This window comes from Oncorhynchus mykiss, chromosome 21 (assembly GCF_057628025.1).
Source record: "Oncorhynchus mykiss isolate SJ-2025 chromosome 21, ASM5762802v1, whole genome shotgun sequence".
Lineage (NCBI taxonomy): Eukaryota > Metazoa > Chordata > Actinopteri > Salmoniformes > Salmonidae > Oncorhynchus > Oncorhynchus mykiss.
In genome coordinates, this window is record NC_143042.1 from 19,529,975 (window position 1) to 19,544,663 (window position 14,689).

Sequence of the window (14,689 nt, forward strand, 5' to 3'; positions counted from 1 at the left end):
TGACCTGGGGAGGAGACGGGTTAAAGAAGGATTTTTAAGCCTTGAGACAGTTTAGACATGTGTAGTGTATGTATACCATTCAGAGCGTGACGGGGCAATGCGAAAGGGGGTGCAGTGTTAGGAAGGTGTTCCTAATGTATTGTACACTCTGTGTATTGTTAAGAATGTCTGTATCATTGTGTTTAAGTGAACAGCAGTCATTGCTATCATATTTGAGGCCTGGCCTTTGTGTTTTTGCATACCAAGCTGAACCGATGTGTGTCTGTGAAGTAACCTTGCCCCTACCTTCACATGTCTAAGTCACATTGACATACCTGTCATATCAATCCTGTTATAACCTCCTGCCCTGTCTGACCAGTCCTGCAACGTCCCTGCATGCACGCGTCATACACATGATCCAATCACATCACAGGCTCTGTGACGGACAAACAGGCTGACCTGTTTATATGGCGAGTTGGAGAGGAGAGGTGACGATTACAGTAGAGGAGGGGAATGGGGTAAGCGGAAATGTAGGATAATATTTGTCATACTTTAGGGGATGATAGCTGGCAGGAGAGGAGGGGAGAGGACGGTCAAGTGGATCTTCATACCTTATCTGTTACCAGAGCTGAAATCAGAGGTGTACACTCATGTACAGGGCGTTTGTTCCTGTGAGGTGGGGACCTAAAAACCCAGCTTTATTATCTCCCAGACAGACCGATACAGATATTCTCTCTACCCCCCTCCACGCTCCAGATACTGTCATTTACCCACACAGTCACGTCAGCACTCCCCTTGGAACCACAGAATATAGGCCACTGCTCAGAGACAGTACTGATCTGAATACAACTCTAGATGTAGCCACTCTGCAAATAGGAGGATTTATAGGCGAGTTTAGCTTATTTTTTTGCTACCATTGTTATAAGCGTTAAAGCCTTTGGTGCTGGGTAGTTTAGCCTAGGGGACCTTGAACTTTGCTCTATTTGGATTGGTAGGCCATTTAGTTTTGTCAGGCAAGGTTGGCAGGCGATTTAAAGTGGTCTGACTTGGAGGAATATATCAGAGGTGACACAGTGAGTAACTGGTTTGATTTATGGGGCCTGCCTCTCTATTTTTTTGCATCCTCTCTCTCTCCTCTTTCTCTAACGGCAGGGTTTGGCTCTAACAGAGACGGGCTCTCATTGTGGTTGCAGTTTAAACTGGCGAACCGATAGAGCTAGACAGACTGGCCGGCAGGCAGCTCATTCGCAGAGCAATCAGTGTCACACACAGCTGCACCGCGCCGCCTCTTAACCCGCCCATTAATCCCACAGGTTGAAGTTGAGTCCGAGCCTCATTTGTGTAGTCTTCATGTCGCTTTTCTCATTTTCTACTGCATTTCTCTCTTTCTCTTTCTCTCTCCCCCCCCCACCCCCCAGGCCAAAGGCTCCAGAGCAGGCTCCATCAGAGGAGAGTGACAGAGTGAAGAAGGAGCGCCCGATGAGCACCATGAGCGAGGCGTCTAACTTCACAGGAGGGTCAGACTACAGCACCTACCCTGGCAGCAGCCCCGCCACACGGGTGAGTGCTCCACGTCGGCCTGTACACCCAACCCCTAACAGACCACTAGACCCACTCCCTATATCTGAGAGGATTTGTTGGTGGTTCCTAAAGAGCACATGGACGCCACTGTAATGGATGTCATGCAACTATGATGCATGTACAAGGACAGGGTGGGATTAATGTACTGTGTCAAGAGTGACTTGGCTAATAGGGTCCTGTGAGAGGGGAGATGGAGGTCCCAGTTCTGGGATGTTAAGGGGAGTCTTGTGGGGTCAGTGATCTCTCCCATTTTCTCCATTAAGTCAATGTTGCGAGAGCTGTATTAGGCCACCGAGAGTATCAAAACAGGGACTCTACATGAGATAATATGTGCTGGATTGTCCCAGGCCTGTCACAGATAGTTACAATTCTAGAATGGTCACCAAGTGATTTTATTGTACAGCGTGTCAATTTATAAATGCTTAATAGACTAGTGTATAAATATGCACGCTTTATTCAAATGAAAAGCATGATTTCATGAATTAATGATGTTTTACTTTGGCTTACACTGACTAAAAGTGTGGCTTGGTGGCATGTATTTATTAATGAGCCATAATTATTGATGAGTTACCATAGAGCCCTACAGTGGAGGTGTCATAATACCCTTAATAAAATCTAGCGGTCAAACAAGGAAATGGTTCCAGTTATTTTTCCACCATTCATTTTTCCCATAGGGGATTTTAGTAACACTTAAAATAAGGGATGTATTTCCTATAGGCTTACCCTGGTGTGACATTTTGATAACTATGTAAATCTCTCTCGGACAAGGTGACTTTTAGCAATATATTCGCCTGGATTAACCCCCCCCCCCCCCCCAAAAAAAACGTAATGCTAATTGGCTGCTAACGCGGCTATCATAAAGACCTACAAATACCGTGATGATCTGGATTGAAACTATTTCCCTGTTTGACTGCTAAGTTTTATGGGTATTATTAAATACTGTGGAATTCTATTGTGGGTCGAGCTATTGTATCACTATGCTCAAGAAGGTTCTGCAATGCTGTAAATTAGTCTCTCTCTTGCTCTCTCTTTCTCTCTCTCTCTCTCTCTCTGTATCGGTCTCTCGCTCTCCCTCTCTCAGTAAAGATGGTCTTGTAGAATGGGCTAGTTTAATGAGGTGAATACTGTACCTTTTCCTTCTGTTGCTTTTTAACTTTGTTTGTTTATTAACACCAAAGAGCCAAATGCAGGTTAACGGTCTTCACCTATATTTACTAACGGAGGATGATAATTTGAATGAATTTGTAACTCTCCTCCTCTAATTATGCATCTTCAGAAATATGTTTGTGTGTGTGTGTGTATATATACATATATACTGAAAAAAAATGGAAACGCAATAATTTCAACTATTTTACTGAGTTACAGTTCCTATAAGGAAATAAGTCAATTGAAATAAATTCATTAGGCCCTAATCTATGGATTTCACATGACTGGGCAGGGGCGCAGCCATGGGTGGGTCTGGGAGGGCATAGGCCCACCCACTTAGGAGCCAGGCCCAGCCAATCAGTGAGTTTTTCCCTACAAAAGGGCTTTATTACAGAAATACTTCAGGTTCATCAGTTGTCTGGGTGGCTGGTCTCAGACAATCCCACAGGTGAAGAAGCTGGATATGGAGGTCCTGGGCTGGCGTGGTTACACGTGGTCTGCAGTTGTGAGGCCGGTTGGACGTACTACCGAATACTCTAAAACAGGGGTGGGCAACTCCAGTCCTCGAGGGCCTGATTGGTGTCACAGTTTTGCCCCAGCTAACACGTTAATATTTTTGTTCAGTGTATATATACAGTGCCATGAATAAGTATTTGCCCACCTTTCTGATTTTCTGTTTTTTAATTTCTTTTATGTACTGAATGTTATCAGATCTTCAACTAAAACCTAATATTAGACAAAGGGCACCGGAGTTTACAAACAACCAAAAAATGTATACTAATTTTATTTGTTTAATTAACAAAGTTATGCAACACCGATTCCCCTGTGTTAAAAAGTAATTGCAACCCAATAACTGGTTGTGCCATCTTTAGATGCAATGACTGCAAACCAAAAGCTTTTTGAAGTTTTTGATCAGTCTCTCTCTTCGCTGTGGGTGAATATTAGCCCACTCTTGCATGCAGAACTGCTTTAACTCCGCCACATTTGTGGGTTTTCAAGTCCTGCCACAACATCTCAATTGGGATTAGGTCTAGGCTTTGACTAGGCCATCCCAAAACTTCTAATTTGTTGCTTTTTAACCATTTTCATGTAGACTTGATTGTGTGTTTTGGATCATTGTCTTCCTGTATGACCCAGCTGTGCTTCAGGTTCAGCTCACAGACAGATGGCCTGACTTTCTCCTGTATAATTATCTGATACAGAGCAGAATTCATGGTGCCTTCTATTAAGGCAAGTTGTCCAGGTCCTGAGGCAGTAAAGCATCCCCAAACCATCACACTACCACCACCATGCTTGACCGTTGGTATGAGGTTCTTACTGGGGAATGCATTGTTTGGTTTTCGCTAGTCATAACAGGACCCATCTTATCCAAAAAGTTGATTCAAGTTTGCCACAAAGCACCTGGAAGACTCTTGGAAGAATGTTCTATGGACAGATGTCCCATTATGCCTGGCGAAAACCAAACACTGTATTCCCACAGTAAGAACCATGGCGGTGGTAGTGTGATGGTTTGGGATGCTGTGAACTGAAGCTGAAGGGCAGCTGGGTCATGCAACAAGACAATGATCCAAAACATACAATCAAGCCCACATGAAAATGGCTAAAAACAAACAAATTAGAAGTTTTGGAATGGCCTAGTCATGACCTAATCCCAATTGAAATGTTGTGGCAGGACTTGAAACAAGCAGTTCATGCTTGAAACCCCACAAGTGTTGCTGAGTTAAAGAAGTTCTACAAAAGCATTTGCTTGCAGTCATTGCAGCTGAGGTGGCACAACCAGTTATTGAGTATAAGGGGGCAATTACTTTTTCATACAGGGGAATTGGGTGTTGCACTTTGTTCATTAAATAAAATAAGTATACTTTTTGTTGTTGTAAACAATGCTTCCCTTTATCTAATATTAGGTTTTGGTTGAAGATCTGATAACATTCAGTATCAAAAATATCTCAAATAAAATCAGAAGGGTGGAAAATACTTTTTCATGGCTCTGTATATACATGTTTTTACAAACAGTATACTGACAGTTTGTCCATTTACATTTTCAGCCTTCGAGGTCTTACAAAAAGGTCCACAACTTTGGCAAGAGATCCAACTCTATTAAGAGGAACCCCAATGCCCCGGCGGTCAAGAGCAACTGGCTTTACAAACAGGTATTGGAAAGTTTGTACATTTTTTGTAGTTCCCAGTATAGAAGAACTTGACTAAATTACTTAATTGCAATTTACTCGCTTTGTTTGGATAGCCACCTGCACACACACACACACACACACACATAAAATCAATTCTAAAATTGAATTGTTCTTTTTCCTCAGAAATCTACACACAATACCCCATAATGACAAAGAAAAAAAAAGCAGAAATATCACATTTACTTAGTACTTTGTTGAATCACCTATGGCGGTGATTACAGCATAGAGTCTTCTTGGGGATGATGCTACAAGCTTGACACACCTGTATTTGGGGAGTGTCTCCCATTCTCTGCAAATCCTCTCAAGCTCTGTCAGGTTGGATGTGGAACGTTGCTGCACCGTAGGGATGGTGCCAGTTTGGTGCCAGGTTTCCTCCATATGTAACGCTTGGTATTCAGGACAAAGAGTTCAATCTTGGTTTCATCAGACCAGAGAATCTTGTTTCTCGTGATCTGAGAGTCTTTAGATGCCTTTTGGCAAACTCCAAGCGGACTGTCATGTGCCTTTTACTGAGGAGTGGCTTCTGTCTAGCCACTCTACCATAAAGGCCTGATTGGTAAAGTGCTGCAGAGATTGTTGTCCTTTTGGAAGGTTCTCCCATCTCCACAGAGGAACTCTAGAGCTCTGTCAGAATGACCATCAGGTTCTTGGTCACCTCCCTGACCATGGCCCTTCTCCCCCGATTGCTCAGTTTGACCGGGCATCAAGCTCTAGGAAGAGTCTTGGTGGTTCCAAACTTCTTCCATTTGGATGGAGGGCACTGTATTCTTGGGGACCTTCAATGCTGCAGATATGTTTTGGTACCCTTCCCCAGATCTGTTGCTCGACAAAATCCTGTCTCGGAGCTCTACGGACAATTCCTTCGACCTCATGGCTTGGTTCTTGCTCGGACATGCACTGTCAACTGTGGGACCTTATATAGAAAGGTGTGTGTGCCTTTCCAAATCATGTCCAATCAATTTAATTTACAACGGGTAGATTCCAATCAAGCTGTAGAAACATCTCTCGATGATAAATAGAAACAGGATGCACCTGAGCTCAATTTCTGGTCATGGCAAAGGGTCTGAATACGTATGTAAATAAGGTATTTCTGTTTTCAATTTGTCGTTATGGAGTATTGTGTGTAGATTGCAGAGGATTTTTATTTAATCAGTTTTAGAATAAGGCTGTAACGTAACAAAATGTGTAAAAAGTCTGAATACTTTCCGAAGGCACTGTAGCTACATACATACACACTGCTGTTCAAAAGTTTGGGTTCACTTAGAAATGTCCTTGTTTTTTGAAAGAAAAGCACATTTTTTTGTCCATTAGAATAACATAAAATTGATCAGAAATACAGTGTAGACATTGTTAATGTTGTAAATGACTATTGTAGCTGGGAAAGGCAGATTTTGTTTTTAAATTGGAATGTCTACATGGGCTTAGAGGCCCATTATCAGCATCCATCACTCCTGTGTTCCAATGGCACGTTGTGTTAGCTAATCCAAGTTTATGATTTTAAAAGTAATTGATCATTTAGAAAACCCTTTTGCAATTATGTTAGCACAGCTGAAAACTGTTCTGATTAAAGAAGCAATAAAACTGGCCTTCTTTTAGACTAGTTGAGTAGAGAGGAGAATCAGCATTTGTGGGTTCAATTACAAGCTCAAAATGGCCAGAAACAAAGCACTTTCTTCTGAAACTCGTCAGGCTATTCTTGTTCTGAGAAATGAAGGCTATTCCATGCGAGAAATTGCCAAGAAACTGAAAATCTCGTTCAACGCTGTGTACTACTTCCTTCACAGTACGGCGCAAACTGGCTCGAACAGAATAGAAAGAGGAGTGGGAGGCCCCGGTGCACAACTGAGCAAGAGGACAAGTACATTAGTGTCTAGTTTGAGAAACAGACACCTCACAAGTCCTCAACTGGCAGCTTCATTAAATGGTACCCGCAAAACACCAGTCTCAACAGTTTACAGTGAAGAGGTGACTCCGGGATGCTGGCCTTCTAGGCAGATTTGCAAAGAAAAAGCCTTATCTCTGACTGGCCAATAAAAATAAAATATTAAGATGGGCAAAAGAACACAGACACTGGACAGAGGAAGATTGTGAAAAAGTGTTATGGACAGACAAATCTAAGTTTGTGTTCGAATCACAAAGAAGAACATTCGTGAGACTCAGATGCTGGAGGAGTGCTTGACGCCATCTGTCAAGCATGGTGGAGGCAATGTGATGGTCTGGGGGTGCTTTGGTGGTGGTAAAGTGGGAGATTTGTACAGGGTAAAAGGGATCTTGAAGAAGGAAGGCTATCACTCCATTTTGCAACGCCATGCCATACCCTGTGGAGCCAATTTCCTCCTACAACAGGACAATGACCCAAAGCACAGCTCCAAACTATTCAAGCACTATTTAGAGAAGAAGCAGTCAGCTGGTATTCTGTCTGCAATGGAGTGGCCAGCACAGTCACCTGATCTCAACCCTATTGAGCTGTTGTGGGAGCAGCTTGACCGTATGGTATGTAAGATATGCCCATCAAGCCAATCCAACTTGTGGGAGGTGCTTCAGGAAGCATGGGATGAAATCTCTTCAGAGCACCTCAACAAATTGACAACTAAAATGCCAAAGGTCTGCAAGGCTGTAATTGTAAACACTTCAACTATGACAGACAAAATAAGAAAGAAAAATCCAGAAAATCACATTGTAGGATTTTTAATAAATTTATTTGCAAATTATGGTGGAAAATAAGTATTTGGTCACCTACAAACAAGCAAGATTTCTGGCTCTCACAGAAGTAGTCTTCTTTAAGAGGCTCCTCTGTCCTCCACTCTGTTACCTGTATTAATGGCACCTGTTTGAACTTGTTATCAGTATAAAAGACACCTGTCCACAACATCAAACAGTCACACTCCAAACTCCACTATGGCCAAGACCAAAGAGCTGCCAAAGGACACCAGAAACAAAATTGTAGACCTGCACCAGGCTGGGAAGACGGAATCTGCAATAGGTAAGCAGCTTGGTTTGAAGAAATCAACTGTGGGAGCAATTATTAGGAAATGGAAGACATACAAGACCACTGATAATCTCCCTCGATCTGGGGCTCCACGCAAGATCTCACCCCGTGGGGTAAAAATGATCACAAGAACGGTGAGCAAAAATCCCAGAACCACACGAGGGTACCTAGTGAATAACCTGCAGAGAGCTGGGACCAAAGTAACAAAGCCTACCATCAGTAACACACTACGCCGCCAGGGACTCAAATGCTGCAGTGCCAGACGTGTCCCCCTGCTTATGCCAGTACATGGCTAGGCCCGTCTGAAGTTTGCTAGAGAGCATTTGGATGATTCAGAAGAAGATTGGGAGAATGTCATATGGTCAGATGAAACCAAAATATAACTTTTTGGTAAAAACTCAACTCGCCGTGTTTGGAGGACAAAGAATGCGGAGTTGCATCCAAAGAACACCATACCTACTGTGAAGCATGGGGGTGGAAACATCATGCTTTGGGGCTGTTTTTCTGCAAAGGGACCAGGACGACTGATCCGTGTAAAGGAAAGAATGAATGGTGCCATGTATCGTGAGATTTTGAGTGAAAACCTCCTTCCATCAGCAAGGGCATTGAAGATGAAACGTGGCTGGGTCTTTCAGCATGACAATGATCCCAAACACACCGCCCGGGCAACGAAGGAGTGGCTTCGTAAGAAGCATTTCAAGGTCCTGAAGTGGCCTAGCCAGTCTCCAGATCTCAACCCCATAGAAAATCTTTGGAGGGAGTTGAAAGTCCGTGTTGCCCAGCAACAGCCCCAAAACATCACTGCTCTAGAGGAGATATGCATGGTGGAATGGGCCAAAATACCAGCAACAGTGTGTGAAAACCTTGTGAAGACTTACAGAAAACGTTTGACCTCTGTCATTGCCAACAAAGGGTATATAACAAAGTATTGAGATAAACTTTTGTTATTGACCAAATACTTATTTTCCACCATAATTTGCAAATAAATTCATTACAAATTTTTTTCTCATTTTGTCTGTCTGTCTGTACTTATGATGAAAATTACAGGCCTCTTTTTAAGTGGGAGAACTTGCACAATTGGTGGCTGACTAAATACTTTTTTGCCCCACTGTATGTCCTATTCATTTTGCAACTCATTTCATGTGTGTTTTCATGGAGAACAAGGACATCTCTAAATGACCCCAAACTTTTTAATGGTATTGTTCACAGAGACGGACGGACGGACACTCAAAGGGAACTTGACAATCTAAAATAGGTTTAATTACAGCTGCAATAATGGACACATACCAATCTCTTCAGCAGCAGCGGTCAGCTGTGTAACGTCACACGCACGTCTGTTGGGATTTTCAGTTATCTATCTAACAGGGACATCCTCATTCACATTCAGAAAGAGACACATTCACTTTGAATCTGTATTCCCAAACAGTGAATTTAAATCAGATTGGTTTGTGGGAGAGTTTGACCTCGTTTCTTGTTATCTGGCAATTCTATTCAATCTAAATGTTGATGCATCATTTTGTCATTCTCATTTAAATAGCCTGAGTCCTTTGTTTTAGTTAGTACTGATACGTTGGCCTGGTCCCTCAAGCAAAGTGACAACCATCCTTGGTTAGATGTAACTTTCTCTCTTTCTCTCTCTGCCTCAATTATTCAGGTCACTTTACAGACTGGCTCGACCAACTTTGTGGTGGCTGAGCTATTTTGCTCATTATCTTTCTACCTGTACAATGCAACTTGAGCATTTTCTCACCAAGCTCTGGCTGTGGGTCACTGTGTCTCAACTCCCTGGCACACACCACACACACACACTCACTCACTCATTAAGAACAATCAACATTAACATCACTCAGTTTCCAACTAGAGTTGAGCTGTTGTCAATAAACTTTCTCTTTTGCGCTTCCCTCTCTACCATGCTGAATTACCCTTTCAAAGCTGCGTTGGTTCTCTCTCGCAAGACGTGCCTTTTCTCCTTCTCAAACCTGACAACCAAAGTCTTCTCTTAAAGGGGAAATATTTTATTGATGACGGGCTTTTCTTTTATGCCTTTGTACTCCTCCTCGTGCATCAAAAGAAAGCTGCGTATGAAGACAAGAAAAACAACAAAACCGTCTTAGATTATTTATGTTATGAATAAAAAATAAAGGCAACATTAGAAGAGAAGCCGTTATCTTCACAGAGAAAAGACTGGCGCTTATTATCTAGAGACGAAAGCCAACTAAGGCGTGCACAGGTGCACATACACACAGCTATTAAAACAGAAAGGGGAAACTTGTCTGGGAGTTAAGAGATAAAAAAAGGGCCAATTTGCTTCAGTGGGAGGAGATAGCTGTGGTTAATGAAACCGTCTGGGATCAGAGGGAGTGTGTACGTTGCTTCCTGAACTCCGTGACAGTCTTGGTGTTGGCCACTCTGATCCGGAGGGACAGCAGGGTGTGCAGGATTTGGTTCTAGCCTAGCTCTACTTACGCATTCAATTGAACAAATCAAGCTAGGTCTAGATGAAAAGCAAGGGCAGCCTATAGGTATTAATGACCAGGATTGAGGAACACTGCTCTATACACTAGATCTGATAGCAAATGCTTGAATAGATGGAAGCAATATGCCAATTATTGTCGAAAGGCTGCCCTAGCTTATCCGAGGGCAAGGAACAGCCTCTACCAAATGTTTTGCTCTGTCTCAGTATCTGACTGATGTCTCCTGTCTTTTGTTCCCCTGTAGGACAGCACGGGGATGAAGCTATGGAAGAAGAGGTGGTTTGTGCTGTCTGACATGTGCCTGTTTTACTATAGAGGTGAGACACACACACACACACACTCAAAGCGCAACACACGGTTAAAGTTTGAGTATAAGATATCATAGCTGGCATCATAGCTAGCAGTAAAACGGAGACGTATTTGCTCCGGATGTAGACATACCCCAGGTTTCAGAGAGTTTAATTTCCATAAATTGTTCAATTAAACGGTCCCAGAGTGCAAATCAGCCAGCTCTTTCATGACATGCCCAGAGGGGAATTTCCTGTATATTGGTAAACCAAGAGACGAGAGAAGAGTTCTTAAAAGAGTGTTGACGTGCTATGCTTTCTGATAACAACATCTAGCTCTCTCACGCTCTTATCGTCTTCACTCACTTCATTTGAACTTAAGTGCTGTCTGTCGATGAGTTTTCAGAGGTAAGGTTTTTGACTAGGAATTGTGTCTATCTGAAGGCAAGAATGAGAGGTTGTTGGGGGAATATGAATGACCATCTCTGACTGATGGTTCTGCTTTGTTCAGGATCTCTGTCGCAACAGAACGATCAAATCTAATCATACCATCACATAGCTTAAAGGTTAAGGTCGCCATGCTTCTTTGTAGAATCTAGTGAAAACCCCATTTTTAAATCAAATGTTGTTCACATCTGCTGAACACAACCGGTATAGTAGACTTTAACAGCGCAATGCTTGCTGACGAGCCCATTCCAAACAGTGCAGTTAAAAAACATTTGCTCAATAAAAAAAAGGAAATGGTAACACAATAAAAATGTAACGAGGCTATAAAGGAGTGCCGGTACCGAGTCCATGTGCAGGGGTACGAGGTAGGTCATTGAGCTAATACAGTATTTACATATGGGTAGAGGTGCTGCTTTCACAAGGAGGGAGGTGCTGTGTTTTCATTTCATCTTCTTGATCTCTCTCCCTACTCCTCTCCCCCTCGCCTCTCAGTTAATAATGCAGCGGTAGAGAGAGCGGGGCAGACGCGGGCATGGAGAGCTGCAGGGAATTCTGCTGTACTTGCCTGTTTAAAGTCAACCCTGAAGCTGAGTTTGGGCTCTGTTGGTTTTGCTGCAGTCATGCTGCACTCTACAGATGGTGTGTTACAACACCGTGTAGGCATTATACAACCCAGCTGTACGGAACGCTCTGGGCAGCGGACGGATTGATTCTGTCATTGTTTACTTGTTTGTCTTTGATGCGGTAGCATCACTGTTGTATGCTATCACACTCAAGTTAGTGTGTTTGTTTACCAAGTTGCGCTGTTAGGATTAAATTTGACTGCGAAATTATGGATGTTTGGCAAAGCGGCCCGAGGAGAAACGGTTTTGTTGTTCTATCTGGTTTTGGTACCCTACTGTGTAACATGCTGGAAGCCCGGGGTTTGGGGGTTCTTAGTGAAGAAAGAAAGTGAATATCCTGCCATGCTCAACCCTCCCTGCCATGCTCTGATAAACTCCAGCTTAAATGGTCCTATCTGAGACGGTTAACACACCCAGACCGAAGATAAAGGTTCCTACACAAAGGTTCTGACACATTTTATTTTTGTCCAATACATCCTGTGTCCTGTTAGCTGCTTACCTAGCCATCACACCCTGACCAAAGATAAAGGTGCCTACAAAGTTCTGACGCATTCTGTTTACGGTACATCCAGTGTCCACTGTCCTATTAGAATGCTGATAGTTCCCCTCCTCTGATCCCTCCCGACTTTCCTCCACCAGATGGACCACAATGCACTATTCCAAAGCCTGTGTCGACATTCTAAACCATAAATGACGATTCTTCTCGCCCTCTGTCCCGCAGATGAGAAGGAGGAGGGCATCCTGGGTAGTATCCTGCTGCCCAGCTTCCACATCTCCATGCTGTCTGTCGACGACCACATCAGCAGGAAATACGCCTTCAAGGTCAGTACTGTACGCACACACAGACAGAGCCCCATAAAGGATGCCGTGCTTCCACGCGTGGACATCCGAGGTGGTTGCAACGCGGAGCCGGAAAAATAACTTCGGAAAAATAGTTAAGAGGCTACTTGTTTCCCATAATCCTTTTACTGAAGGCAAATCCATAATCCGTAACTCCCTTGTCCGTCGGTCTGGATTGTATAATGTGTGGCTGTCTGTATAGAAACTCACTTGATTTTGTGATAGTAGGCTACGCGGAAGCACGACTTCCCGCTGTATACCACAGCAGAGTTGATGCTTTTGTAGTGACTTATTGTAGTGCTATGTATCAACAGCCATTGACAGACAATCCAGTAGGGGTAGGAAGCTATGGTGAGCTTCAATTGGTCACTCGCGTCACGCTATCGTGGAGGATTTGAATAGAGTTCAGCTTTAGTCCCGCCCTGTTCAGCTCCCTCGCCCACGCTCGCATCGCTCAGCGGTCCCTCGCCCACTCCGCTTCTCTCTCTTTCCTTCCTTTGAAAGTGAATGGCGTCCGATGTTTCACCGCACAAAGTGTAAACACACCGTAACACACAGGCTTCTCTTCGCTTTTGGTCTTTCCTTTCAGAGAATCTCTGAAAATGCGTTTGTATACGGAGAGCTCTTTGTGCGTAGATCCATGATAAACTCAATAGATTTTCTAGTCTCAATATGCAAGAGGGTGATAGGAGCAAGATGGGCAGAGAGAGAAGATAAAGAAAAGTATACACAGAAAGACAGACACGGCTATATCCACCTTTTTGAGCGTGTTAGCCTCACATACTGTTTCACACATGTCACCACTGTAAACACTGATTCACTCCTACACATTGACACCGTCTATAACACAGTAACAAGCCCATCCATTCTCTACTCCCCCGCATCCCCTACTATCTGTCCTCGCCTCTGCTGTGTGTTAGGGTGTGTCACAAAGGGCACCCTATTCCCGATATAGTACACTACCCCTGGTCTAAAGTAGTGCACGAAAAAGGGAATGGGGTGCCAATTGGGACACTGACTTAGTGCCAGTCTCTGCCTCTGCAGCAGGAAACAAGAGTAGCACTCAGCTTGGAGTGTCTCCCTGTCGCTCATATTTATGGTCCTAAGCCTGCTTAGCAGGTAATTAAAGTTAGCTACCCAGCCTTGGAGCGGTAGGGATGCACACGCACATTCACGCTCCAACACACAGGCGTGTGTGCACAGACAGACTGACGAACACATGCACGCACACACCTCTTCCAAAGAAGGCGATGTAACACTCCCTGCAGTCTTGCCAAGGTCACCCACTTACCTACCTCACACTCCTCTGTCTTAGGAACTCTCCCTCACTCCCGCCCGTGCTCTCTTTCTCTCTCTCTCACTCACTCTCTCCCCCTCTCTCTCTCTCTCTCTCCCCCTGCTAGGCGACCCACTCCAACATGAGGACCTACTACTTCTGCACAGACACGGCCAAAGACATGGAGTCCTGGATGAAAGTGATGACGGACGCAGCACTGGTCCACACAGAGCCAATCAGAAGGTGGGTAAACCCAGATTGAACTGCCCAGCAGCCAGCCAGCCTTGATTGCCTGACCTATGGCCATGAAAGCGACCAGCTGAACCGTGCAATCTTTTGTTTTGTAAGCAAACGGACGGCCGTGAGAGCCTGCGGTATTTCTTGCAGAAGTGAGAAATCGCATCAGTTTAGAAGACAATTACCAGCTGTTGTGTTGAAGATGCATAGCTTGTAATGAGAAGCTATAGCTTTAGGGCTATACAGCACAGCACTGGTAGCCATCCTCACTGCCTCCAGTTAAACTTTCACGTCAGAGGCAACTGCACTTCACACGCCATTGGTAATTGCAGTGTTTTAGCCATGAGCTGTTCGTGAAGGCTTTTCGACATGGGCATACAGTGCTTTATACACTGGAGAGACTCAGATGGATAGTAACACCTACTCTCCACAGTCCTGTAAGTACAGCGCGCTGGCAGTCCTAGCTTCGTCATTGTGGCGTGATGCAGGCCGTGTGCGGAGGTTTGTTTGTATGTCTGCATACTGCACTTCAGCACTGCTCTCATCTTAAAGGGATGGCGTGGGGCACAAACCCGCACTCAGGACATTGCATTCTTTAATTTACACAGTACTACTGTGGCT

At 44.0% G+C, this 14,689-nt stretch overlaps 1 protein-coding gene across 25 annotated transcripts in view; it reads left to right on the forward strand.

Moving 5' to 3' along the window:
• Nucleotides 1-14,689, forward strand: part of LOC110500191 (pleckstrin homology domain-containing family A member 5) — a 162,427-nt gene that overhangs the window by 116,927 nt on the left and 30,811 nt on the right. For all 25 annotated transcript variants that reach the window (XR_005038567.2, XR_016490216.1, XR_016490217.1 and 22 more), the window contains 5 exons: nucleotides 1,398-1,539; nucleotides 4,752-4,856; nucleotides 10,603-10,675; nucleotides 12,437-12,537; nucleotides 13,959-14,074. Coding sequence is in view for 21 of the 25 variants with exons in the window: in XM_036957553.2 (XP_036813448.1) it covers nucleotides 1,398-1,539; nucleotides 4,752-4,856; nucleotides 10,603-10,675; nucleotides 12,437-12,537; nucleotides 13,959-14,074 (537 nt within the window). In the remaining 4 variants the exon portion in view is untranslated. The remainder of the gene's footprint in view (nucleotides 1-1,397; nucleotides 1,540-4,751; nucleotides 4,857-10,602; nucleotides 10,676-12,436; nucleotides 12,538-13,958; nucleotides 14,075-14,689) is intronic.